The following is a 27,764-nucleotide window of genomic DNA, read 5'->3' as shown; positions in this document are numbered from 1 at the left end:
AATTAAGATCATAAGACTCAGTAAGACAGGGTATGTTTGTGTCAGATTACAGTCATAGGGGTGTGTTTATGGGGTTTTTTTCATCATTCTATTTCCTCTATGGCATTGCATTCTGAAAAAAAAAAAATAAGTATGCTACTCTTCAAAGTCTGATGAGGCCAGATTGTACTTTGGTAGAGATGGGTTACAGCCACTTGCATGTTGAGATATTATTACCTATTATTACTGAAACTCACCCTTCCTTTCACTACAGGGTGCTACCTTCCTCTTGCTGTTATAGTAATCTTAGTTAGGACAAGGAGACCTGACATACCCAAGGCACATTTCCCTTTGCAAAAACGACGCAACTTAACATGGTTTCATCCTTCAGTTCTCATCCCTGGGCAGAAAAGCAGCTGGATGGATGTAAGAGTGCCTCGCTGTAAGGGACCTCACTTGTGTTCTTCCATTCCTGTGCCTCAGTCTCCCACCACAAAGCATCTTCATTCTCCATCTTCTCCCATAGCAGTCTCAGTCAGTGAAGATGCTCAGAGAACTCAGTACTGTGTGCTTCTTTCTTGCTGAGTTTAGATAGTTTAGGCTTACAGCAGAGTAAATGCAACTATCCTCTTCAAGAAGGGATGAGAAAACAAGTGAAGGTTCCTTCATGAAGGCTAAATTTCGTTGACCTAGCTCATCCTGAAGGAATGTATCAGTCTTCCAACAGGAACAAAGCATCAGTTTGTGGATGTCATCGAGCTGGAGAAAAAATAAAATTTAGGACCTCTGAAAACAGTTACTTGCAGGAGATACTTTCCCGTTCTTGTCTGGTTTCCTCAGGTTCCTCAATTTTTGCCTTTCCTATGCGCTCCGGTTCCGTGTTAGAGAATGCCAACCAGACGCCTGCGCTATTAGCGTTTGACTGAGAAGCTACAATTACTGCCTCCGCCTCAGCGTCCCTCCCCAGCCACGCGCGGCTACGCACTTGCGCAACTGCGCAGCTGAGCGCCCGCTCGGGGCAGCCCACGGACTCGGCGCACGGCCCCGACGCAGAACCACCCCCTCCCGCCCCCGGACCCGCCCCGGCCGGGGCGGGCAGGCGGGCGGGGCTTCGGCACGGAAGCGACGGCGGGGACTGCTGGGAAGGGCAGGGTGCCGCGGTCCGGTGGGGCTGCTGCTTTTTCTGCGGCGCGGAGTCCTTGCCCGCTCAGCTCCTGGCCGGCGGGTGCTGCTGCCGCCAGCGCCCAACGGAGCCGCTGCCATGCACGACGCCTTCGAGCACGTGCCGATCCTGGAGAAGCTGCCGCTGCAGATCGACTGCCTGGCAGCCTGGGGTGAGCCGCCAGGGCTGCGGCCGCGCATCTCCCGCCTTGCTGGGCAGCCCCCCTTCCTCCTTCGTCCTCGTCGGCAGCCCTCGGGGCCGCTGGCTGCGGGCTGCCCGGCTGCGGAGCGCCTGCGGTGCAGGCCTGGAGCGCGGCCGCTTCAGCGCTGAGAGCAGTTCCCTGAGTGCTGGCTGGTTCCTATCCTTAATGCCAGCGGGGCCTTCTAGCCTTAACGTTAGCGCCTGCTTGCTTGTGTTCGTGTTATATAAGTGTATAGGTGGTACTTTGGGGTGTGCACGGTGAGGGGGTTGTGGTGCTTGATCAGGTGCGTTGGGAAGGCTGCTGTGGCTGCTTGGGCTGTTCTGTTCTGTGCTGTGCTGCTGTGAGACAAAGCTGCTATTAAAAGTCCTTCAGATGCTGTGGAAGTGCAACTCTTTAAATCTGTTTACCATAACCTCAGTAATAGCACTGTAGTTGGGCAATGACACGTATGTGGTAGAATTATATAGCAAAGGAGATGCGAAGATTGTTTATTTCTTTGTTGAGATTTTAATCTTTGTCACTATGAAAGTGTTTACCTTGCCAGAGCATAAGGGAGCCCAAACCCATAGGCCTCAGATGAAATGGTTGGGTAAAGTCAAGCAGTGGAAGGAAGAGCTTGCAGGAGAATGAGAACGTATATAAATACAAGCATCTTAAGTAATGAGGAAGTACTGGGAGGAGGAAGATACATCCATGTGTATGTTTTTCCTATGTGATTCTCAGCAAAGAGGAAGATTTTCAGTCAGAGTTTGTGACCTGGTAAAGATACTACGCCTTTTGATTGCTATGAGTGCTGTAATTTGGAACAGTCTGAAACTTTGCTGCAGAGTTCATATATAAAAAGTTTCTCTTTTATAAATCTTAAGTGACTGCTGGTTGTCCAAGCACTTCAAATGCCATTTAAGCAAGGATGCCACATTGATTCAGGCACAGCTGACAATTTTGGGAAGTTCTTATAAAAAGCATGACTTTATTTTAAAGCATAGAACTTCTCCTTTTCATTTTTTTTTCCCCCTATTATGTAGCGGTGTTCATCCCTGGGACATAGTGATGCCTCAGTAATAGCTTATTGACACTCTTGATTGAAAAAGATGTAACTGCTTGTTTATCTACAGTTGTACCAGTAAGCAGGGTTTGATGTCTTGGCTGTAGCTTTTGTTTTACTGTTTGGTTTTTGGCCATCATGTGGTAGCAAATGCTGCAGTCTAGCACTTGCACAGGAGCACTGTAGGGAGATGTGTCTATGGTTGCCATATAAAGTCCTCTTTGGCTTTTGAACCAAGCTTATAGGTGTTAGGATAAATACAGCTTAGTTGGATAGGGCACTCTTTGCCAGAACTGATTATTTTCTCCCTACTCCTTTTAGAGGAATGGCTCCTTGTTGGTACCAAACAAGGGCATCTTCTTCTTTACAGGATCAAGAAGGATGTAGGTAAGTTGATTGTAAGAATGACACAAGAAGTTGATTATATTACTTTTATTTCTTTCATGTCAGATGTTGTTGTGATATTAACACAAATATGTGTGATTGATGATTTTCCCTACTTAGAGTTTAAAGAATGTGTGAGATCTTTAATAGAGCTGTACACACTGTTTATCAGATAGTTAAGAAGGATAGGTAGTAGTATCAGCCTGTTGTTTGTGTTAGAGTGTACTTTATATAAGGTTGTCAGATCTTTCTTTTGCAGAAAGTAATTTCTCTGAATGCACTCACTCTGTATAAACTTGCACAAAAGCAGTACAATGTGCTTGTTGCTGCAGGTTTGCTTGTCATCTGCTAATGAAAGGTTGGATTACTAGATGAATGAAAGAGCAAGTTTATTCAGTGGGCTCATCAACATCAGGGGTTGGGAGAGAAGGAACTTCACTATTTTTACTTTCTCATGTTTCTGCTTTTCGCTCTATCTCTTAGTTATAATTGCTCATAGGCTATTCTGGAGATGCCACAGAGAATGCTGTTCTGTTTGAAACTTAATTGATTTTCACTGGATAGATATATATTTTGGGTTTCTATATAGTAGCTGATAATGCAAGTTATTGAATGCAGTAATGCAGTATAGCATGGGACAGCAAAGGAAAAAAAAAATCCAAATGTTTCTATCCAGGATCATCAACTATTGGAAAGATACTTGTTTGTATCTGATTGAGACTGAATTCAGCTTGCTTTTTCTGAAACTTATAGGACGTCTGTTCCAATTGGAACATGCTAGTCTTGAGTTGCTAGTGTCTTATCTCACCTGGTAAATTTCTCCCCCTTTTTTGCATCAGTGCCAGGAGAGGTTATGTCATCAGAAAGTGTCTGTAAGTCTTTATCCCTAAAACTCCTTTTAAACCCCTTGTGGTGTAGTGTTTATTCCTTGTCTACTTTGCAGTGATGTGTTCCTTAGCAGTTTAAGTTTTTGATACTTGATTAGTGTTGATTAATTCTTTATGGATGTCTTTGTATCTTTGGGTTTCAAAATGCTTAAATCTTGTTATCTGAAATCCCAGCAAGGTAGAAATGTAACTACTGATGAAGTTCTCAGACAAGTACGAATAGTGTTATTTGAGTTCTTACCTGATGATGTACAAGGCTTTCTGATGCATTTGTTGTTAAGCATTTGTTTTTGCTTTCGTAGTTCTTTGTGGTCTATTTACTGTAAAATCTATTCTGCCATAAATTTAAAGGCAACTTCAGTTTATATGCTCTCTCAAATCTTTCTGATAGGTTGCAATAGATTTGAAGTGACACTAGAGAAATCCAACAAGAACTTCTCAAAAAAGATTCAGCAGGTAGGAAATAACATTTTTTTGGCATGGGGAATCATATTCCTTGTATTCAGAAAAGAAGTGCAATCTTACATGTACTTCTTGAATCTCTGCTAAACTTTAAAAATTTCCCTGAGTCTATAATAGGTTTTTCTAGGGGTAGCACAGCCAGGTATTCTTGCTCAGTATTTTCCCATATCAGCAATGAGTTTGGTGTGTTCACTGAAGCATAAAGCTAAGCATTGGGATGTACAAGCTTATTTCTGACACTTATGGAAATGCTGTTATTTGCAGTAGATGCTCAACTGCTCTGACAAAATAGCAATGGTAAGACACCAACAGACTGATATAATTTGCCTTTGGATAAAATGTAGCAGTGTGAATATAATTTATGTTACTTGGAATTTAAAGTAACTGATTATCTACTGATAATCATATGAATATGTGATTATTTATTTTTAGCGGGGGAAAAACTTTGGTTCATTGGTTATGCTCAGGAAAACATCTATGTCAAAAAGATTAAGCAGCCTCTTTTACTGTCACTCATGCGTGTTGTTTAGAGGTACACCTGTACTAGAGTCGTAGAGTTGCTCAGGTTGGAGCAATGCTTAAATTGATCTTTAATTCTGATTCTGGTCTTTAATTCTTAAAGATCATCGAGTCCAACCACAACCTAGCCATACTACCCTAACTAATAACCCTCCGCTAAATCGTGTGTGGTTTTTAAACGCATCCAGGGATGGTGACTCAACTACTTCCCTAGGGATCCTATTCCTGTGCTTAACAACCCTTTCTGTAAAGAAGTGTTTCCTGATATCCAACCAAAACTCACCCTGGCACAACTTAAGGCCATTTCCCCTCATCCTGTCACCAATGAGAAGAGACCAGCCCTGCTCTCACTGTAAGCACCTTTCTGATATTGGAAGAGAGCAATAAGGTCTCTCCTCAGCCTCCTTTTCCCAAGACTAAACATTTTCAGTTCCTTCAGTCTCTCCTTGTAGGGTGTATTCTCCAAGCCCTTCACAAGCATTATTGCCCTTCTTTGGACCTACTCCAGCACCTCAGTGTCCTTTCTGTAGCATACCAATTTTTTTTTGCTTTTTTTTTTTTTATCAGCTTAGTTTGCAAGCTCTGTGCGCTTTGTGAAAAACATGGTGTAAGTGAAACCAACTGCAATATCTGTCAGAAAGATTATGCATAGATAACATAGTTTTTATTATTTTGAGATTATGTTTAATGCTTTTTCTTAGACTATCTATAATCAAGTTTCTTTCAGAGGTTTTGTTTATGGATGAAATCACTGATAGAATTCTTTTTTTCAGATTCATGTTGTTTCTCAGTTTAAAATTCTGGTCAGTCTTTTAGGTAAGTAAGGAAAATATTTTAATATTTAATGAAGTCTTCCTGGTGCGGTTACTTGGCTTGCTTATGGTGTGCCTTCCACATGTGCATAGTACTTGAATTGTTGAAAAGCTGTCTTCTAGAATTTAGGCTTTTTCACCTGGTGAAGGAAGCATTGTGCAGTTTAGAATGGGAAGCAGCTTTGCTTGTTGTAAGCCAACTTGAAGAACAAAAGTGTTAACACTAAGTTTCATGACTAAACATGGAAAAAAACGTGCATATATGCTAAAGTGCGTGTTTGCATCTACAATTTATATGCATAGAGGCCTATGTGCATTAACATAGATACATATTGTATGTATGTATGCAGACTGTAGAATAGTCTAAAATTTCTGTTGTACAAACTTGTTTGATGCATGAAAAACTTACCATTGCTATGTGGCATAAAATGCAGCTTATTTGCAGATGGCAGTCTTTTATCCTGTCGTGGAAGATCTGAATTTGCTTGTTTCAGGCTTCCTTTTAACCTTATGGTCTTCCCATGTCTGTTTTTGCTTATGTTGCTACTCCCTTTTCTATGATCTCCAAGTCCCGGCTCTCCCGACTCCAGCATGTGTAGATTTCAGCTGCCTGCGTTCTCGTGCGTACAAAAACTTGACCACAGCACCCTCTGTTTGAAACTGTTCACTTCTCACTACTTTCAGGAGCCAGTTCAAAATGGTCTTTGTTCATACAGTCTTCCATCACAAGCTTGCCCTGGTCTAGCCTGTTTGCTGTCTCTTTCACTCCCACTTCCTCTGCTTGATTAGCACCTATTCTCAGTTCCTTCATGTGATTTTTACCAGAGCTGGTGTTAGTTGTCTTTTCTGCATGTGTACTCTTGTATTTCTGTGCCTCAGCACTTACTTTTCAGTTTCTGGGAGAAGATTCCTTTTCCTTTCTTACAGTCTTATTTTCTTTAACAATTCTTCTTTTTGTGCCCCCGTGAACTGCAATAATTTGTATGAATTAATGGTGAGCTCAGTGTGTTAAACATTGAAAAATAATTGGAATTTTGTTTAAAACAGAAAATAACATTTATGTCCATGACCTGTTGACGTTTCAACAAATCACTACAGTTTCCAAGGCAAAAGGTGCATCTCTCTTTACTTGTGACCTTCAGGTAAGATGAGGAACACAATGGCACAGGTGTCCTTACCCCCCTCCTTTTTAAAAAGAAAGTTTTAATGTTGCTGTGTAGATTTGGTTCATTAATTTTGTGTTTGTTATATATCCCCTTGTGTCTGTCTTATTGTGACCTTGAACTTCAAGGCACTCCTGTGGTAACTGTGGGGGGCGGCTTTTCTGATTGCACTGCATCACCAAGCATTTCCATTGCTTGTTTTATTCTGGTTTTGTTTCTATTAAACTGCATTGGTTCAAGGAGTTTCATGATGGTTATGGCAGATCCAGGCCATAAAATGGTTCCATGAGGTGTAACAATCCTCTGTTAGTATATTGTGGTTTATTGACTCCTTTGTATCCGAGGTTTCTCAGCTTACTCATATTGTACAGAAATCTGGTCTGTAACCAGAAGAGATGGCTTAATGCCCATCATCTGTATACTTTTAATCCCATGGGAAACTTAGTATTCAGTTTTTTCTAGTAAGTATTGAGTGTTTCCTAAGTGTTAAAATTAGTGATGTCTTTTAAAGTGCATCTCATCACTTCAAAGTTCCTCAATGTTTGTTTGTACAGGCACTTAGCTTTGTTAGTATTTTTTGTCTGGAAACTTTTCCATTGAGATGGAATATGAAAGGTAGTCATTAATGTTTAGTGTTATTAACATAACACATTCTTTGCATTGTTCATTTCCTTTCCTATACTTTATAGAGCTTAAGCTGTTTATCATGGTCTTCAGGGTTGGGCTGACAGCTCTCTACTTATCTTCTGTTTCTGTGTGTATCTGTATTCAGTGCTCTATTTTTTGTATTTCTGTGGTGTCACAACTGCTGCCATCTAACCAAAGTTCATTTTCAACTACACCACTTACCTACTCTGTGTTTTTGGGCTTAGAGACTCCCATTCTGGCACGAATGAACAAAGCTACTCTTCAGCTGACGGCTTTGCTTCAGGCTGAAGATTCTTTTGACCTTGTATTATCTTCTTTGTCTGTTAGTATTGATGAGTTTAGGCCTGTCTTTTTTACAGCGTTCAGATAATGGAGAAGAGGTGCTGAGAATGTGTGTGGCAGTGCGGAAGAAGCTACAACTTTATTTTTGGAAAGATAGAGAATTCCATGAACTACAAGTGAGTTGACTGTTTTGATAGCCTAGGATGGCTCTGTAGGAATTCTATTTACTGCTTGTTTTCATGCAATCCCTACTAGAGGCAATGCTGACTTTTAGAGTATTTAGAATATCCAAATCCTGTTGGTTTTGTGGTGATTTAACAAAGCAGCAGCACATAAAGGTGCAAATACAGGGTTTAAACTACAATTGGTAGCATTAGTATAGTTTCATGAATTAAGTAAAAGGCTGTGTTCAGTTGTGGTATGTTAGTAAATAAGCTAATGTGTGCAGCTTTTGTAAATGCATATGTAGCAGTAATGCTGGAGGTGGATCATGAAAACTTCAGATTCAGGGAGGTTTTTTCAAGTATGTCAGTAAGTCAGAAGGTGGTTGCTGACAACAAGCCCAGAGAACTGCACTTGAGAATACCACGATGATAAAAGTAAGCATTGGAAATGCATAGAAAAGTTTCCAGTTATCTCTTCTAGGAATATGAATCTGGCCTTTTAGTTGAACATTGCTTTTTTTGACCAGCTGAAGTCAGGTGTGTGTGTGCTAGGGAGCTTGATAACAACAGTGTTTCTTGTTACACTCCTATTTTGATTTTTCTCTTCTAACAGTCATTTTGACTTGTTTTCCTCAGGGTGACTTCAGTGTACCTGATGTACCCAAATCTATGGCCTGGTGTGAAAACTCCATCTGTGTAGGCTTCAAGAGAGACTATTACCTGATACGGGTAAGGACAGATTTTTAAATTCAGTGTTTAAGGAGAAATAAATAGCAGTAGGGACTGTAGAATGCTCCTGTGTTCACAAGTTGAGCTGACAAACAATGACAAACAGTGTTTGGTATTCTTGTTGTATGTGATTTTAGAAAGGGCAATCTAAACGTATCCCTTTAAGCCAAAGTTTTGCCACGAAGAGATCTTCTCTTTATCACTGTTGGAACTAGTATATGAAGGTCTTGTAGGAAAAAGATAACACAAATGCTTATGTTTCAGTTGGGCAGCAGAGTTTGTAAGCTCAGCTTGCATTTTATGCAGTATTTCTAAGAAGGAACTTTAGACCAAAATGAGGAAAGACCAAGAGTATGTTCTGATTTGGGAGAAGGAGCAACCAGGTGTTTGGTTTTTTTTGTTTGTTTTGCAGTTGTGGGTTGTTTGTTTTTTTTTTTGTTCTCTTGCTGAATAGTAGTAACTCCTATTTGAAAGTCTCTAAACTTACTGCCATTCATTTACTATTACAGTTTCTGCTTATGCTTAATTTGACAGCAATACTCGACTCTCTTTTCCACCTTTAAAATTGGTTTCTGCTGATATTACAGGAAAATGAGATGAAGGTGAGGTATACCTCATTTGCATACATCTATTTACTGAATGGCAGCTCTGTTCTGTAGTTGGCAGGAAGATCGCACGGTAATTTTACGGCCAGTTCAGATGGATACTGCTGGTAGAAGCAGTCCTTTTCTGTGTCCTTCTTGCTGATTCCCACTGTTTTAGTGGTACAAGTCTTTCTGTGTCTGCTCGAGGAATCAGAGTTGAGATTTGCTATCATCTTTGTGTTGGCTCTGGTACTTGTCCCACCTGTTGCTGAGCAGCTGGATTTCACTGAATATGTATAAAATATATCCATGTTTTTGAGGAATTGTTCTCTGCTGTTTAGCTGATGATTTATAGGAGTTCTTTACTGTAACACAAGGGAAGCAGCAGGAAGATGTAACTGGACTGAGGGAATAAGCTTGTCTGTTTTGGCAACAGTGTATTGTTAGGTCAACTCATGAAACGTCATTTTCATGTTGTTTATTAAATTTATTTATTTATTTATTTTGTTGGAATATGCATTTGAGTTCAGATACCTGGATTATCTGCGGCCACAGCAGTGAGTGGTTAAGGAAGGGAAAAAGACTGGGGAGTTTGCTTTAGTTTTAGTTTATTTCTTATGTTACAGTAGTTACTCATGTTAGAATGAAACCATGTTAAAGTTTTGACCTAACTGAAATCCTGCAGTTACACCAAGAGATAATCGGGGAATTTTGCCAATATTGCTGCTGTGTTATGCATTTTATGTGCCTGAATAATATATGTACTCAGCTACTATCATGTGTAGCAGAAATATTAGGTCACAGCTCGAGCCAGTGATTGAGGTAGGAAGGCAGGGCTAGCCCAGAGGAGCTCAGTTGCATGCAATGCACCTGAGTGACCAGAAGGGTTGGAACTGGGATCTACCCCTGCCCAGACCTCATTTAAAGGTTGGCAGTGGAGGAAAGGATATCTTGCATACCTGAGGCCTTTTGAAAGTAAGCAACTTCTTTCCTTTATTTCTGTGCACGTGGGTGTTGTGTTTGAGCAAACCCTCACCTTGCTGCAGCCTGGGACCTGCTGTTCTGCTGTCATTGCTGCGCATTACATCATGGTAACAGGAATATGTCATTTCTGACAAAAGAGTATTAATTCTTTATTTCCAAATTAACATTTATTTAGATTATGCTCATATGCAGAAAATTCTTGCTGCAATTTTAAGTTAGACTTGTCCTAACTGTGATTAATCTGAGTTGAAAATCTCTCTACTAGGTAGCGTTTAATGTGCTCTTGCTTTCAGATACTTTCTCTTCTATATCTTTGAAATGTTGTTTGGAACAATAGGCTTTCTATTTTCTTTATTATCTTAGGTGGATGGAAAAGGATCCATCAAAGAACTATTTCCAACAGGGAAGCAACTGGAACCTTTGGTTGCACCTGTAGCAGATGGAAAAGTTGCAGTTGGTCAAGATGATCTAACTGTTGTCCTCAATGAAGAAGGGGTCTGCACCCAGAAATGTGCATTGAATTGGACAGATATTCCAATAGCCATGGGTGAGAATTACCAGTAATTTTTTTGTTTGCCTCTTTGCTCCTTTGTAAGTGATAAAATTGTTACTTCCACAGTGTTTAAAAACTGGCTGGATTTGGAGAGACAGCTGGCTTCTAGAGTGTTTTTAGTTGTATTTTCCAAGTTCAGTGAGTCCAGCTTGTTTATTCTATAATTTCTTTGTCATCTTTACTCTTAGCCTATTTTCTTCTTTAGAGAAACAGGCAATATGCCTGTTTCTCTAAAGGAAGAAGATTTGAAATGGAAGATGATGAAGTTTTTCTGGACACTTGAGTGCTGCAGGAATTCTGTATATTGAAAGATGAACAAAAAGCCTTGTAGTCCGTAAGCAAATTGCTGTCAGCATTGGACACTGATTTCTGTTGCTAATAAGAAAACAAACATGGACCTCAAGGAAAATTGCTCTTTCATGACACAAAGTTGAGAGAGAACAATTATATTTTCACCTGTTTTTCAAATAGAACATCAGCCTCCCTACATCATTGCTGTTCTGCCAAGATATGTGGAAATCCGCACATTTGAACCCCGACTGCTGGTACAGAGTATTGAGCTGCAGAGACCACGCTTCATCACCTCTGGAGGGTACTAAGTAGAACATGATTGCTTTTGTTGAGCTGTCTGTGTGGTAGCATGCTGAAAAACTGGGAGAAGAGCTCTTCATACTCTCCTGGCTTAAGTAATAGCACTGAAACAGTTTGCTGTTGTTTGTGAACAGAAAAATGGATGTAATATCTTGAGGAGTGAATTATAAGAATAGAGCATCTCTGGGAATTCCTGATCACTGGAGATGTTTCTGCTCCTTCCCGCTTTGCAGTATTGCTTAATTTGCCTTTGTCATAAATGCATAAATTAGCCAGGATTGTTTCTGGTAGAGTGTTACTCTTTTTCAGCATTAGAATGTGGTAACTAAACTTTTTGGCTTCTTTGCAGGACAAATATTATATATGTGGCAAGTAATCACTTTGTTTGGCGACTCATCCCTGTGTCCATAGCCACACAGATCCAGCAACTTCTGCAGGATAAGCAGTTTGAGTTGGCTTTGCAGTTGGCAGTAAGTACTCCAAATCCTTGGGTTTGCAGTGGAATTTTCTTGTACAAAAGTACGCAAAAGAATGTTTGTCTACTGCTTGACTGCAGCTAGGCTGAAGACCTTAACCTCCTTTCTGCCTACTTTGCACACACTCTCAAATTATTATTATTTTTTTTTAAATGTAAGTTTTAGGGTTATGCTGTCTGTTTTCTGTGTTGATGTAGTTGCTTTAGATTTTTTTGGTGTTATCTTGCATATGAGTTACCTCTCTTAGGTGTTTAATCGGCTAACCTTCTTACAGACTTGGTCAGTTGGACTTTAAGGCCTTTGGACCAATTGTAAACAGTGTTGCTTAGCTTTGTGTGTTTTGTTTTATCAATGACCAGGAATTTTTGTAATAGCCCTGTGTGTTACATAATCATTTCTTAGAGATGCTGAGGCAGTGTATTTCATTCCATTGCTTATACAGTTTTAGGATTTTCTGATTTCTGAAAACTTCCGTGGTGTTAATCTAAAATAAATAAATTGTGTGTATGATTGTGAACTTGGGAAAAAACTAAATGAAATAGCAAATGACTGTAAACATACTTTCTGTTATATTGTTAACCGGAGGTGGCTTTCAAACCTTCCAGGTTATCTCAGTGTTGCAATTTACATAGCACATAAGAATTACTGTTGGAGGTATTCACTTAGGAAGATTATCCTTTTTTGAGCATAGCAGGCTTCTGGATTTCATATTCTTTCTAAACTATATTCTGTGATTCTGTGATATTAGTCCTGTTATTTCTCTATGGCATTTTCTTCTCGTTTGTGCTGCCCAAAATTTTTTAATATGTATCAATTTGCATATAGGAAATGAAAGATGATTCAGATAGTGAGAAGCGACAACAAATTCACCACATAAAGAACCTCTTTGCCTTCAACCTCTTCTGTCAGAAGCGCTTTGATGAGTCAATGCAAGTTTTTGCCAAGCTTGGTACAGGTAAATGCTTAAGTTGATCTTAAGATAGCTGGCTTGGGAGAGATGAAATGAAGCTTACAGATCATTGTATGTTTTGGTTTCCTTTTTAAAATAATATTGTCTTGTGCTGACCAGTCTCCTTGTGAATAGCAACTAGTCTAGGCAACTGTTTAGCCTCTTGTAGTGCTCAGCTCAAGCTATCTGAAGTTAATTTAAATCATGAAATTGCACTTTGTGCAGAGTATGTTTGTATTGTAGCCTGGTCTTGCAGTGCGTATAACATACATGCAGATGTTGGAGGCTGGAGATTTCTGCACATGTCAAAAGTCTACTTTTAGGTTGGAGCTGAAAATAAGGAGCTTCTGTAGATCTGCTACATTCTTGTCCTCTGTTTGAACTGAGGACCCTAAACCTTGTTTTTGCTTTAAGGGCTAAGCTACTGAAGCCAGGAAGGTTTTTGATGGCTTTGGAAGTTAAAATAGTCTCTGATATTCTTCAGGTTTGTTTTAAGATAATTGGAAGATTGCCTGAAGACTGGTCTGCATCATAAAATACTGCTTAAGACTGAGATTCTTTCATTGTTGACAGACAGCATTGTGCATTTGAACTTAGAAATTTCCTTGGTGACGTCTAGCATCATATTTACTTTTGAAAGCTACTTTAACTTGAAATATTTTGAACTTAAATTAGAGGGTGGAAATTTGGAATTTATTTAAGCTCCATGAAAACAGTGGTGTGCTAATATGAATAATGCTATTTTCAGTTCAGGTTTCGTAATTTTTTTTTTTTTTTTCCTGAAAACATTACTTGTTTGTAGAAATCCTGTCCTACTGTTGAAGTTGTCAATGTCAGGATTCTGCAAGTAGAACAATAGAAGGATGATAGTAATGGATTGCCCTCTGTGTGTGACAGGAGCACAAGTTGAAACTCCTGCTTGGACTTTAAAACAGTCTTTTTCTTGCTGCTTTTTTGCCTTGTTCTAGCTTTTTTTTTTTTTTCTCCTCATGGTAAACAATTTATGTTATCTGAAATCTAGTGGACACACAAGTTGATGAGGCAGCTCTGTTGGAAAGTTAACTTTATGTTTAAAGCTAATTTTACATTAAAGCTACGTTACATTTAAAGAGTTGGCAACGTTATATGTTATGATTACTAATACTAGTTATTTTTTGCTTAGATCCCACTCACGTGATGGGTCTGTATCCTGACCTACTGCCAACAGATTACAGGAAACAGTTACAGTATCCCAACCCCTTGCCAGGGCTCTCTGGAGCAGAGCTGGAGAAGGCACATTTAGCTCTGATAGACTACCTAACGCAAGTGAGTACCCCTATGTCTGTTTTTGGAGCAGGGTTATTCAAGCTGCAGCATCTTTTGTTGTGCAGTTTTTTTGCAGGAAGCAGTACATCTACTCCAGCTCTGTTAGGCTAGCCGTACTAAAATGTCTTCATGGTCATGGCTTCTCTGAGATCTGGATAAAATTTACTCCTGAACTCAGATCTGAATTTGAGTCTGGTATTTTGTTTTCAGTAGCATTCTGAAGAGGTCTTGGGCTCTTGACCTTTTGGTTTTGTTTGGTAACTATTATGGAGGGCACTCTATTCAGGAAATTGGTCTAAAGCATGCACGATAAAGTTGAACAGGAGGCAGTGGATAAAATAACTTTCTGACCTCTTTATTTTTGTGCAACTGGACTCTGAATTGTTCTGCTGCTATTCTTACTAGACTAACTGGGAACTTTGTGTTTAGGAGAATGTTTTTGTGCCTTGTGGTTCATGCTTAAGCACTTAGGATACATAAGTCACCTTTTAGTTACAATAAATGCCATTTGCTACTCCTCATATTGATGTCTGTGTCACTAATGGCCCTAGTGAGGTGATGGCACTAGCCCCTGGCGGACCGGACCTTGAAAACGGGAACAACAGTTCTCCAAGTGTTTTAAGTGTCTCCTGATTTCTTAAAAATGTCTTTGCTCAGGTTAAATATATATTTCAGACATCTTGTGAAACTACACTTTTGCAAAACAAATTTATATACCTTAATGTGGTTGAAAAGATGGTATGTTGAGCAGTTGGAAATAGTAAAAATTCTTAAGGATCCAATTGATTAAGTAAGTTACTTGTTTAGTTTTTTTGTTTGGTGGAACATAGTTTCTGGGGTACTAAATTTTCATTTGATGTCCTTCAGAAAAGGAGTCAGCTGGTGAAGAAGCTGAATGATTCCGACCATCAATCCAGTACTTCACCCCTCATGGAAGGGACACCTACAATCAAATCCAAAAAGAAGCTGTTACAAATAATTGATACCACCCTGTTAAAGTGTTACCTCCATGTGAGTTTCCACCTGACTTAGAAGTTGTTCCTATTAAAATGCAACTTCTGTTGCAATATCAGGATGAAAAAATTGAGCGGGATGAAGGGATTTTGTCAAATTCTCAAACAAAAACTGTCTCACTTTTGGTCTAGAAATGATGTTGGAGGCTTTGGTCTCAGCTAGTTTTCTCATTTATCAGGAGGCAGTTTCATGAAAGAAAGTACTTGTAGGTGCCTCAGTGAAATGAACATTGTCTTGCTTATTTGTTTTGGCATTTTAACCATTGCTTATTGTGTTGCCTTTACTGTTAAATGCAGCAATGTTATCTTTTGTTGTCAATAATGCTTTTCAAAGCAGACCTCTTTTCTGGAAGGGGAATAGCTTTGATGTACTGTTTCTCTTCTCTCCTAATGAGTTACAGAATGGAGCTTCTTAAGGAAGATGAGGCTTGATCTGGATGTGAAGCTGTTGCTTCTTGAGCAATTTCTCTGTTTCAACTCACTTTGTGTACTATAAGTTTAGGAAGAACTTAGAATGTTAGAAATATGTTTGAGTGCTCCCTTCTTGCTTGCAGACAAATGTAGCGCTTGTGGCACCACTGCTACGTCTGGAGAACAATCACTGCCACATTGAGGAGAGTGAACACGTACTGAAGAAGGCTCACAAATACAGTGAGCTCATAATATTGTATGAGAAGAAAGGTCTGCATGAGAAAGGTAGGTGTGGGGTTGGGATGAGCAGAGGGGAAGGGATAGGAGCATACGCTCTTAATCTTGTGTCATTACTGCCTGCATGTTGTTTACAGCAAAGTTTCTTTTTTCTTTTTTTTTTTTTTTGTTCTCAAGTAGCTTGTTGTGGCTTAAATTGGAATGATAGTTATGCTTGTAAAGGAATTAACCTTTTTGTTTGTCTAAAGCGTTACAGGTGCTGGTGGATCAGTCAAAGAAAGCCAACTCGCCTTTGAAGGGTCATGAGAGGACAGTACAGTATTTGCAGCATTTGGGTAAATGTCTACATTGTTTCTGTGGAAGTGTTGCTCTTTCCAGATTTTAGTTATTCTATTGTTCAGAAACTTCATAGATACTATCAAGCTAAAGCACAACCTCATTGTCTAGTCTGCTTTCTCGCGTGGTGCAGACTTTAAGAATTAAAGCTCAGGAGTGTCCAGTTTAAACTTGAGAATCTTACTGGTAAACATTCCTTATTTCTGACTTAAAAAAAAAAATTCTACTGTGAGAAAATATACCATATTATTTTGTATTTTATTCTGGTAATGGTTTGCCATCACTGATGAAAGGAAAGCCTTACTTCTGGGATAGGCTTTCCAGTGGAAAGTCTAGCTACTAGTTGCTGGGCTTTGTAGTGTCTTTCCCAAAATGAAGAGTCCTATATGAAGCTTTTGTTTTCTGTGTGTAGATAAATCTAAGTTATAACCTGTGTCTAGATTAATCTGGGTTATGACCTAACAGTTCTAGTTGCTGGTTATATAATATTGTAGTAGGAAATTGCCTAGCTTGGCTGTTCATCTTTACTTAAGACCTTTTCTGGTTTTGTTGTTGTTGAGAATAGTCCCTTCCCATATGATTTATTATTATTTAATTCTAAATGCACAACTCTTTCATTTATCACAGTACTGGTAAATCAAACTCAACCATTCAAAGTAGTTTATGGGAGAAATAAATTTTTCTCTCACACTTACCAGCAAAGCTAGTTTTTATATATAATTTCAGATAGTGTATCCATCCATATACGTATATATTTAATATTTTTATTCATTATTTCTTGAAAGAACTCTTGCTGGCTCTTGTTAGCATCATGGTTATTCAATGATATGTTACTTCCCATGGCTTTGACACCATTCCTGTTGTGCTGTGTCTCTTACACTTGGTGTAATTTGATAATGTCACTCACCTATTAGAGATCTGTAGTGATATTCAGATTATAGCCTAACAAAATAATCTGTTATTTAAAAAATTATTTTTGTAAGGATTGTTATCTTGATAAATTCATCTTGATGGACTTATATCAGCTGCTAATTTCTTACTTACTGTGAAAGGATTTGACCCTTTGCCATAGAGGACATTAGACCGAAAAGTGGAAATTGAAAGAAACTACACAAGTTAGAAGTATAGTGTTTTTCACTCTGATAAGAAAAATTAGTAATGTTAGTAAAGGAAAATGCTTAGGAGTTGATTAAGAGAATAGAACATGGTTTTGGTCTGACTTGTATAAATTTTGTGGCACTTAGTATTTGAGTGTTAATTTTTGCTCCTGTTTGAAATCATTCTTGCAAAGTAATGAATTGTGTCCTTAGACTGCAATGTGTGATTTGCTTGATTGGAGTGGAGAAAACAGAAAAGAATTTTACTATCACTGAAACGTGGGTATCTCTGAAAGCATCTTCTTGTGTTGTGAGTAGGTAGATCTTTAGGAATATGGTGCTGAGCACTGCTACCTCTTGTGTTCCAGGTGCGGAGAATTTGCACTTGGTATTTTCCTATTCTGTCTGGGTGCTAAGAGATTATCCTGAAGATGGACTGAAAGTAAGTTTGCCACTGAGATTCTTAGTGCAGCATATGGTTTAAGAATGCATGTGGTAACATTAAATCCAATTTAGTGTCTGATAGTCTGCATTCAGCATTGTAACAGAAAGCTTAGCAGTAGATGGATCAGGACAGCTTATCAATTTTTTTTTTTTTTCCATTATTAGAATACCTTGTTTTATAATAAGTGGCTAAGAACCCTTGAGTTTGGTGTAGTATTATTGTATGAGAGCATGATTGGATATTTAAATGTTAATTTCCTTTGCTTAATTTTCTTTGACTTCTGTATTTGAGAGGTGTTGGGTAATGAAAAGATATGTGCTGGCAGAAGTGGAAATTTGGTCATCTATTCAGATGTGAGATATCTTCTGGGTGTCTAAATAAGCTGCTTGGATTTTTTTTTTTTAATACTGCTTGTGTTTACTCTTCAGACTTACATAATGATATGCTGAACTTCATTCAGCCTCAGAGAAAATACATTGCAGCACTTTAAAAATATTCAGTGAATAAAATTTCATTTTACAGATATTTACAGAAGACCTCCCTGAAGTGGAAGCATTGCCACGAGACAAAGTGCTCAGTTTTTTGATCGAAAATTTTAAAAGTTTGGCTATCCCATATCTGGTAAGAACTCAATATGTGTTACTGCTTTATGTTTAGTACATGTTCATATAAGCCTTTAGATCTCAAGGTGTACATGGTAGTGTCTCAGAGAATGCTAGCTTTGCTGTAACTTGTGCAGGAAATAAAATCTTGAGTTCAAGCTTGGTAAAAGTAACCATGAAGTATGGAGTTGTTGCTTGCTTTTAGCAAATTACTTTCCAGAGTAAGTATCTGTAACTAATCAGAACTTGTGTTTACAGGAACACATCATTCATGTCTGGGAAGAAACTGGCGCAGACTTTCACAACTATCTGATCCAGCTGTACTGTGAGAAAGTGCAGGGCTTAATGAAAGAATATCTCAACTCTTTCCCTGCAGGTACGTTTTAGCCTTTTCTGGTAGGCCAGGGGGGTTCGATGGCACAGGAGAACTTTCACAGTGTATTGTTCTAAGCCTCTACTCTTCATATTGATAAGGAGAAGATACCTTAAATGATGAAAGAAAACAAACAACAGAAACTGTTGGTTTGTAGCAAGTCTAGTTTCTTGCTACCTTGGAAATCTTAAGTGACTGATTTACAACTTTGCTCATGGTTAAAGAAATGACAGCTACTGCTCACTTTATTCTGTTAAGGGCAGAGGTGGGTTTTGGTTAACCATATACTGTCTAATCAGACACTTGTCCGTGTGTTTTAGAAACCTGAAGTTATTTGTCAGGTGCGCTCAACTCTTACAAATGGAACAATTTCATTAGAATGTGGTTTATCCTAATTTTATTTTTTCCTCTTCTGTTACTAGTGTCATGAAATAGTTGTAATATGGTAACTGATGTTCTTTCTTTCATACAGATAAATCTGCAGTGCCTGCTGGGGAGGAAGGAGGAGACTTAGGGGATTACCGGAAAAAACTCCTCCTTTTTTTGGAGAAGTCTAGTTGTTATGAACCTAGTCGACTAATTAGCGACTTTCCCTTTGACGGTGAGTTCAATTCCTTTAGCCTAAACTAAACCTTTCTTCTATTTTACAACAGAACCTTCTCAGTTATTAGGAATCATAGCAACTAAAAGAAGAGAAGATGGCTAGATCTGTTGTAATACACAGTGTGTGTGTATTCACTGTATGTATGCTGGCAGAACTGTTTTTCTCAGTCCCCACAGGACTCATTTAAATGCTGGCTTAAGACCTTCAGTGACATCTCCTATCACTTAACTATTTAGCCAAACCTTTAGATGAGCTTGAATTCCTCAGTTAGTTAGTTATATCCTAAAGTTACTTGAGAATTCAAAAATATTACTATCTCTACTTTGTAGTAGACTTTGTATAACTTTGTGTTTAAACTCCATTTTATTCTTTTTTCTGTTAATCTGGTTATTAATGGACCTTTTGTTGTATTTTTAAATGTAGCTATTGACTAATCGTTCATCCTACCACTAGGTCTTCTAGAAGAACGTGCTCTGCTCTTGGGTCGTATGGGGAAACATGAGCAAGCTCTGTTTATTTATGTTCATATTCTAAAGGACACCAACATGGCTGAAAAGTAAGGATTTTTTAAAATAGATTTTTGTAGTGAGTTATTGCTGTATGTGGAGCGTGAGTGCTATATGGTTTCAGGATCTTGTGTCCATGTTTCCTTGAGTTTTGGGCTCTTCAAGTTATCTGTTGATTACAGGTAATGATGTATTCCCCTTGTGGATTGACTTTTCACATTCTTCTGTGATTCCACTTCTTAGCAATATTACTCACATCAAATGAGTCCTTTGTTTCCTTCCTGTCAGATGTGGCTTTCCACTGCTTACTTTCCACTGGTTTCTTTAGTTTGTGAGCTTATGGATGTTACTTTACTTGCCTTCTGTTATCACAGGGATTCACTAGTCCAGGTGCAAGTTAAGTTCCTTCATTTAGCACAGCCCTGTAGCAAAAATGTGTTGGTTTTTTTTCTGGATCCATTGTGCCAGGAAACCATCTCAGTGAATCTGAAGTATTTATGTGAAAATGGAATCCAGTACTGACGGGAATGTCTGAAGAGTGACACTTGTTCAGTCCAGGTTCTTCTGAAGTTAGTTTCATGAAATGCCTAGCAGAGACATCTTTTCCTTAAAATGATTAAAATACAATAACATCTCCACTCCACCCCCTTCCATTCTTTTTTTAATATAATGAAATCAAGGTATTAAATTCAGTTTCAATGTGAAAGTTTTGTAAGTTGAATGGAAGTGGAAGACATGCACAAAACCTGCCTTTTCTCAGCATTGTAATGCAAAGCAACCAGTGATCAGAATTGGATATATGGTCACCTGATGTGGATGGCCTCAGCAACTGAACTTTTAGATGATAATTTCTCTGGAATAAGTTTCTGGGGTCCAAACCTGTTCATGCATTTCACTTGATTCTTCTCTGTTCTAGCTACTGCCATAAACATTATGACAGAAACAAAGATGGCAACAAAGATGTAAGTAGCTCCATCTTTGCAGACTTCCTTTTTCTGTAAGGATGTTTTTAGACCCTGGATATGTAACCTTTTGACTTGCCTGAGCCGCAGTGAGTGAAGAGGAATTGTCTTGGGCTGCATATAAAATATATATTTAATGTATATAAGTAATAAAACATTTCTTAATATTTTTTTCCTGAAGCACTGAAAAAAAAGGGACAACAAAAACATAAAGCTAACAGGTTGGATGCATATGTAGACTGCTTGTGCCATGGTAGGGAATGTAAGCTTTTTGCTTTGGATTTTGTGTGAGGTGTACAGGAACCTATGTATAACCTCTTGGGATTTAGGAGTTACAAGCACAAATTTGCTTTATTTTTTTTTTTGTTTTTGTGAATGCTGCTGCATTATTTGAGTTGAGCATATATTCTACAGATAAATTCCTGATGCAATTTAGATAAAGTACTGCATTCTTATTCCACTTACATTTACAAAAAAGTTAATGATAAAAATGAAAGTGTTGTTTTCTAAAGATGAGTTATAGAAGATAAATAAAGGAGGCATGATTAAAAGATGCTACTTTTATAGAAAAACCTTAACATACAATATAAATCTTAAAAGTCTTTGAACATCACTTGTACATCTTTTTTCCTGTGGTTTTAAGAAAAAAGCTGCTTAAATGACTTAGAATTTTGAATGGCAAAAAATAAAAATAAAAAATAAAAATAGTACTTTACTAGTACTCTTGCTTCCTGAGTTCATGAGTGCGATGATTTCAGCAGCTTTCCTTTTGTGTAACAGGTCTATCTGTCTCTGCTCCGGATGTATCTCTCCCCACCTAGTGTTCATTGCTTGGGGCCAATCAAGATGGAAGTGCTGGAGCCTCAAGCAAATCTGCAGGCTGCTCTGCAGGTGTTGGAGTTGCATCACAGCAAACTGGATACCACCAAGGTAGGAAAGACTCGTATGTACTTTAAGTTTGTACTGTAGGCAGAACATACTGGAGCATGTGTGTGTGCAGGATGCTACAGTGTGAATTGAGTGAACTTGTATTTTGTTCTCTATTTATTGTAATTTTTCCTAACTAGATATATTTTGCTTTAGGCAATAAACCTTCTTCCAGCAAATACACAGATTAGTGAGATTCGAATCTTCCTAGAGAAAGTCCTTGAAGAAAATGCCCAGAAGAAAAGATTCAATCAAGTACTCAAGAATCTTCTCCATGCTGAGTTTCTGAGGGTAAATACCCATAACCAAGTGGAATTATGTTGTAAAGCTGATGCTTGGTATTTTAATCAACTATTCCTTATATGTGATGTGTTTTCTCTGGATGGCGCCGTAGTTCACCTGAAATTAGTAAACGTGCACCAGATAGTTTGAATGTCCCCTTTTCAGGGTATGATGGCAAGTGCAGTCATTTTAATTTGGATGGAGCTTGTGCCTTTGTGAGTCTCTGGACTCACTGTGCCCTGGGGTGCATTGCAGGATGGTCTTGGAGAGCATGGGCTGGATTTCTTCCAAGTAAACTAAATCAGAGGATGCACTTCTGTAGTGAGCTGAATTCTCTTAATGGGTGGAATGCTTTAGGCTGTGGTTCAGACTTATTCAAAATAAAATCCTGGAATACCTGTAATGTTGATGTTGGGTCTTCACTACTACCTGCTCTACTCTACACAAGACCAAGTCTTTATTTTGTGCAATACAACTTGCTGATGTAGATAAAGCCACTGAAAATTGAATGTTCTGATAGTTTTTTAGTTTCACCAGTCTAGAAAGGAACTGTACCATGGTATTACTTTTTAAGCAAGTTTATTTACTGTCCCATAGGTTCAGGAGGAGCGAATATTGCATCAGCAAGTAAAGTGCATTATTACAGAGGAGAAGGTGTGCACTGTATGTAAAAAGAAGATAGGCAACAGGTGAGAGAGCATGTGCTTTAAAGTTTGGGAAACAAAATCAAATGTGAATCAAATCTTAAAATGTGTGTATACATGTTTGTTATGTGTTTGTGTCTGTATGTATCTATATACGTGCCATCAGAAATTCTAAAGACATCTTACTTTGCTACTCTGGAAGGCAGAAAATCGTATCTGATACTGAGAATGTTTTTGTAAGAACACTGCCTAATAACTGCTTCTTAGCTGCAATTTAAGGAGAACAATGTGAAGAATCTCAAACTAAGATGCATGTGGAATAGCTCTATATCTAATGGTTTTGTGATTCCCTGTCTAATTTATGTTTTGAAGTATAGCAATCTTAAAACATGTAAAAACAGAACTGTTTCACTTGATGCTTAGATTCCAGTAACTTTTCTTCTGCTATTCCTAGTAAGTAATGATGGGTTGGTATAGAACATTATGCGCATTTTTTTTTTCTATCTGAAACTCCAGTGGAATGCCGTACGATCATTAATTGTTTATCTTCTTGGTGTGAACTGTTCCAAAATATCATTAGCATTCACGATTACAAAAGAAATAGTTCTTTTCCAAAATATTTTAATGAACGTGAGTCTGAAGATAGTAATGCTTTGCATTTTCAAGTTTCTTATTAGTGTATAGCTTGTAACATCAGAATTAAAGTTCGTGTGTATAATGTTGGTTTGGTTGTCTAGGGCTTTTCTAATGCTGTGAATTTCAGTAAGGATTTGAAGGACTATCATGTCAGTAAGTTACCACATCTCCCAAAAACTAGGATGAAACTTAAATCCAAAGTCAGATAAAAAATGGTACCAGTGACTTCGAAGAAAAGTGTGCCTATAGAAATAAAAATAGGTTGGTTTTTTTAATGATACTCTCAAAATCCATAGAACACTTTTGTTTGATTTTATCCGACAGAATATTCAGGGTGAAATCTCAATAGGAAAGAGCCAGTTCTGTGTGAGCACCTTTTTCTGATTTTGACACTCGTCTGTTCTTGTTCCAACAGAGAGAACTGTATTTGCTGTGTTTCAAAAAAAACTGACCTTTTGGTGTTCTATCTCTTCACAGCGCATTTGCCCGATATCCTAATGCAATAGTTGTGCATTATTTCTGCTCCAAAGAAGTCAACACGTTGGACACCTGACCTGGACTTATTCAATAATCCCAACACTCCTATGAAGTTCAGAAGTGATGGCTTAAAAAGTTGATGCTTCTGAGATTACTGAGGCTTGTTTCTAGGTTCTCACTAAGTAGAAGTCATTTGTGTCTAAGGACAGACTGTACCAATATGGTCATATTGATTTATTAGAAAATGACTTAATCTTGTCATTATAGTGCTGACAACTATGTTGAACCTCTCAGTACTCAGATGAAGAATAAAAACCGATCAGCCATAAGCTTTGTAATGCACTCCAACTTGTGACATGAGTTGTCAGACAATTGCAAGCTGTTCACAAGGCAACTTTTACAGCAGAAGTCCTCCTTGGGGTAACAGTATTGTGATTTGGCCTTGTATGTAAATATCGTTCAAAAAAGAAAATGTATTTTGAGTCATTGCAGCTGTATCACTACCGCATGTAAATCACTAGATGTATGGCATAAAGGAGGCTTCTATGCCTATTTTGAGATGTAGAAAATAGCTTTATTTTTATCACAGTAATGGGAATATTTAAATGTTGGCCAAAGGAATTTGTTTATTGATGTTCAGTGTTATCACCTGACTTTCAGGTTAAAAGAATTTGCACGGGAGATAGTCAGGCAAACAGCAAATGCATCACTGAAGAGCTGCTTTTTTTTTTTTCTTTTTTTTAAGAACTGTAAATTGAAATAATTTGTGTGCTATTGGCTGACTTTGGTCACTCTTTGCATGACTGGAAGCTCAGAGACTGTTCTAAGAAGTTCCTGTATTCATGTAAAAAGCAAAGAACACCCTGCAAAGCAACTTTTTGAGGGATTGAACTACAGTTATTGCTTGAACTTCTTGACTACGCTTAAGATGTTATGTATATAAAGCTCTTTGGTCACTGTTTCACTTCCCAACACTGAAGTAAAATCTAGACTATTTCAACATCTCTCTTTCTCAAATGCTTTGGAACAACTGCGTTCTGTGCGGGCTGGTACTGTTCCTAAGTTACTCTTGGGCCAGAGGTCTAAATTGCAAAAACTGGGTTGTACCACACTCCTTGTAGGCTGTTATCTTTTTGTCTAACTAATTTTTCTGTAAGCTGTAATCTATCGCACATTGATACTGGAAATACTGAAACGTGTGATTGGTGCAGAAAGAATGTGAGCAGCAGTATTGAAAAGGAAGGAGTAGCACATAAGTTAATTGTCTTGATCTTTGTCTCCAAATTGACTCCAGCAATACTTACACATTTGTAATAATTAGATAATATTGTTCATGATATGTAACTATCAGATGTTACATTTTAATGATTGAGTAATAAAGCCTTTCTGCCTAAGGTGTAGCTAAATCTCAGCTAACTTTGTAGGTTTAGTTAAGCCATTGTGACATGGACGTGTTTATTTTAGGAACAGATCTGCAGTAAGCTGTCAGGAGTCCTAATTCACTTTAATTTACCACTGCTAATGGTTTTGTTTGGTAACTGTTTTCCTTTTCCACGTGTTTCTATTTATTGTTTATATACTGTGCATTCCTATGAATTTCATGGTCCAGTGTTTTGCTACGTTTGTGCTTGTATATCTTGGGTGGTATTGCTACTAAGGTCTTTCTGTAGAGTCTGGGAAGAGGGAATCTGTGGTATTAGTGTTTTTAACCTTGTATTTCTTCTATTTGAAGAAAAGAGTCTAAAGTACTTATATTCAATTTGCACATTCTGTATAGGTCTTTATATACTAGTTCAGGTGCGGAGGGAAGATAGTTTGGGAGAGTTGTGTTTACAGATCATTGAGAATGAAAGAAGGGTATTTATCAGGCCCTGTGTTCTTTATATACAAATACGACAATATTGCTCTGATTTTTACCTATCTTAGATTTAATACTGTTAGTATGATTTTTATTTACTTCCATCGTCTACTACCTGGAGAGTGGTATTCACATATGAGGAACGTCATTGTGCTCTTACTTTCATGGTTAAGGTTGTGCCTCTGTTCATCTTTGTTGCATAGCCTTTACAAAGAAGTGATTTGTGCTGTATTTTTTTTGTTGTTGTTGGTTCTTACAATGTGGCTTGGATTTAATTAACCATACAGCAGCTACAGCAGGTTTGTCTAAAGCAATAGATCGTAATAAATATTGTGAACTAGTGTGTGTGTCAGTCATTGTGCAGTTAAGCTTTTTGGGCTTTATTTTAATAATCTGTGCTTTCTTTTGAAAGTCAGATTTAATGCAGGGGCTCTCAACATCGCTTCTGCTTTAATGCGTAATTCAGATAAGGCCATGTCACCTGAGAGCTGTTACTGTTTCTCAACTTCTGCTTTGGATTTACATGTTTATAGTATGTCTGTGAATGTTTTCAAAATACTACTAAAAACACTTTTGTATCCTTCGAATAATGTTTTTGAAAGTCTTATACAATTAAATACATATTTACTAGAGAATGCTAAAATCATTGATGTGGTTTTTTGAGTGGTGATATGCTGTTTCAGGGGAAGGTGATTGAACAACACTGTGCTGAAGTCAGGAAATATTAAAGCTCACAGATTTGCAGTTGGTTGACTTTTTTAGGTCAGACTACTGTGGTGTTGGAAATAGAACATACATGCTCATTTTCCCATTCTACAGAAATGGGAGATACTGGCTCTGAGGTAAAGTCTGTCTCCCTCACAGATAGTTGAACCGGGGTGGGGGAAACAGCAACAAATAAAGAATGAACAATCAATAAAAAACACTGAGAGCATTCCTTGGAGTCTTGATATCAAGACTCATCTTCAATATTTATGTGTATTTTAAGTGCCATATAATATAGTTAGTGGTGTTTGTTATTTGTTCATACCTGCTGACAGAAAATTAACTGAAATGTAGATACACATCTGTCTTGACCACTGGTGCTAATGGTGCTAACGATACTACTGGCATTATGCTGATACTAATCCCCCTGGAAATGAAGTTATCCATATGTGAGACAGTCTTTCTCATTTTGTGTTTTGATGTTATTTTCCTTGTTTGCTTTTTTAGTTTCATAGGAATGGACCAAAGTAAGCAGTTCTTTGGAAATTAAGTTGGCTGTCAACAGTGTTTCTATGGCTAAAACTACTCACAAACAGTTAATGCACGGATCTGTGACTATGCAACAGTTCTTATATATATGCTTTTAAAAGCTTTTGGACTTTCTTGAGAGAGAAATTCTATAAACATTAGGTTCCTGTGGTGAGATTTCACTGGAAGAGGGCGGAGAACTTCAGGAAAAGGCAGGTAAGCATGACTTAAATGCAGTTGGGCACTCACAAAATTGTACGTTGCCTCAATTTTCCTCTGTTTCACAGTCATGGTGCTTATAATTCCGCTTTTTTTAACAAATAAAACAGAATGGGCCTCTTAACTTTCAGTGTAATGGTAAGATGAAATGTAAAGAAGCACTTTTTCAGATGTGTTTACATAGCACTTAATGCATCATGAGAGTTTAAAGCAATCACTGGCTGTTTTGCACTAGTACTGTATTTGCTTTTTTGCCTTTAAGTCTGTGAGTTCACTGACTAGTACTGACTTGTTTGTACTTCAAATACCAGTGCCTATGCTTTATTAATTTTCTTACGTTCTAATCTAGTGACTGACACTAACAACAGGAAGTGATTAATGGGATCTTGCTAGCAGTGTGTCACGTTCTCATGTTGGTCTGCATTGGTGACATGCTGGCTTTCATACGTCTGATACTACCATCTAACTACTGAAGCACATAAGTTTCTTGTCTCGTGCTTCAGATTAATAAAAGCCTTCACATGAGGTGCAGCTGTTTTAAAAACCTCATCATCTTCATTCATTACTACTAAGATATTTCTGAAAGCACAATAGATTCAGGACCTAATCTGTTGTACAGCATTTCGAGAAACTTTGGTGGAAGAATAAGGACAGTGCTGTGAGGAAAGGAGAATAAAGGAGGGATTTGCACAGACTGCCCACATCGTGCAGGGTTAGGTGTGGTTTTGGGTTATTGTTCTCTGATGCATCCAAAGGCAGACCAAATCATAGTGCCTCTGTTCAGGGCTCTCTGAAATGTCTCTGAACGGCTACGGTCAGTGATAAATTCAAGGCTTGCAAGACTGGAATTTCTATTTAAAACTATTGTTTGATCGTGGGTGTTTTCAAACTCTTTCCAAATTCCAGCACAAGTCCTAAATAAGATCACTGGAACTCCGAAAGAAAATCTGGAATGGGAGTTTTGAGGCTGCAGCCTTATCACAGCAATGCTTTTTCCTAGCCAGAGCTTCCATATCCAGTGC

The 27,764-nt window shown here is 38.1% G+C and overlaps 1 protein-coding gene across 3 annotated transcripts; it reads left to right on the top strand.

Annotated features, from left to right (window-relative positions):
• Window positions 1-1,083: 1,083 nt before the first annotated feature.
• On the top strand, window positions 1,084-25,631 carry VPS39 (VPS39 subunit of HOPS complex). 3 transcript variants are annotated; one of them, XM_048947511.1, is made up of 26 exons: window positions 1,084-1,313; window positions 2,710-2,775; window positions 4,051-4,115; window positions 5,414-5,456; window positions 6,022-6,072; window positions 6,500-6,594; window positions 7,623-7,721; window positions 8,346-8,438; window positions 10,370-10,553; window positions 11,031-11,151; window positions 11,500-11,620; window positions 12,452-12,581; window positions 13,738-13,880; window positions 14,748-14,891; window positions 15,448-15,589; window positions 15,790-15,876; window positions 17,343-17,416; window positions 17,942-18,040; window positions 18,280-18,397; window positions 18,867-18,995; window positions 19,452-19,554; window positions 20,421-20,466; window positions 21,247-21,396; window positions 21,550-21,684; window positions 22,273-22,364; window positions 23,433-25,631. In XM_048947511.1, the coding sequence occupies exons 1-26, from the start codon at window positions 1,241-1,243 to the stop codon at window positions 23,506-23,508; spliced, it is 2,679 nt and encodes an 892-aa protein (XP_048803468.1). In that variant the 5' UTR covers window positions 1,084-1,240; the 3' UTR covers window positions 23,509-25,631. The 3 variants fall into 3 exon arrangements, with proteins under 3 accessions (XP_048803468.1, XP_048803469.1, XP_048803470.1); XM_048947512.1 differs by lacking the exon at window positions 6,022-6,072 and adding an exon at window positions 3,612-3,644; XM_048947513.1 differs by lacking the exon at window positions 6,022-6,072 and having other exon boundaries at window positions 1,085-1,313.
• The last annotated feature ends 2,133 nt before the right edge of the window (window positions 25,632-27,764 follow it).

The sequence above is a fragment of the Lagopus muta genome, chromosome 6 (genome assembly GCF_023343835.1).
Source record: "Lagopus muta isolate bLagMut1 chromosome 6, bLagMut1 primary, whole genome shotgun sequence".
NCBI classification, from domain to species: domain Eukaryota; kingdom Metazoa; phylum Chordata; class Aves; order Galliformes; family Phasianidae; genus Lagopus; species Lagopus muta.
Note: the sequence above shows the minus strand (reverse complement) of the source record. Positions and strands in the feature narration are given on the sequence as shown.

What these genes read in the sequence shown, in the direction of transcription:
- VPS39 (XM_048947511.1), top strand. Translation starts at nt 1,241, where the DNA reads ATGCACGACGCCTTCGAGCACGTGCCGATCCTGGAGAAGCTGCCGCTG. An exon ending in GAAAGGTCTGCATGAGAAAG is followed by an intron (nt 15,590 to 15,789) that starts GTAGGTGTGGGG and finishes GTTTGTCTAAAG; the next exon opens with CGTTACAGGTGCTGGTGGAT. An exon ending in TAGCGACTTTCCCTTTGACG is followed by an intron (nt 18,996 to 19,451) that starts GTGAGTTCAATT and finishes TCCTACCACTAG; the next exon opens with GTCTTCTAGAAGAACGTGCT.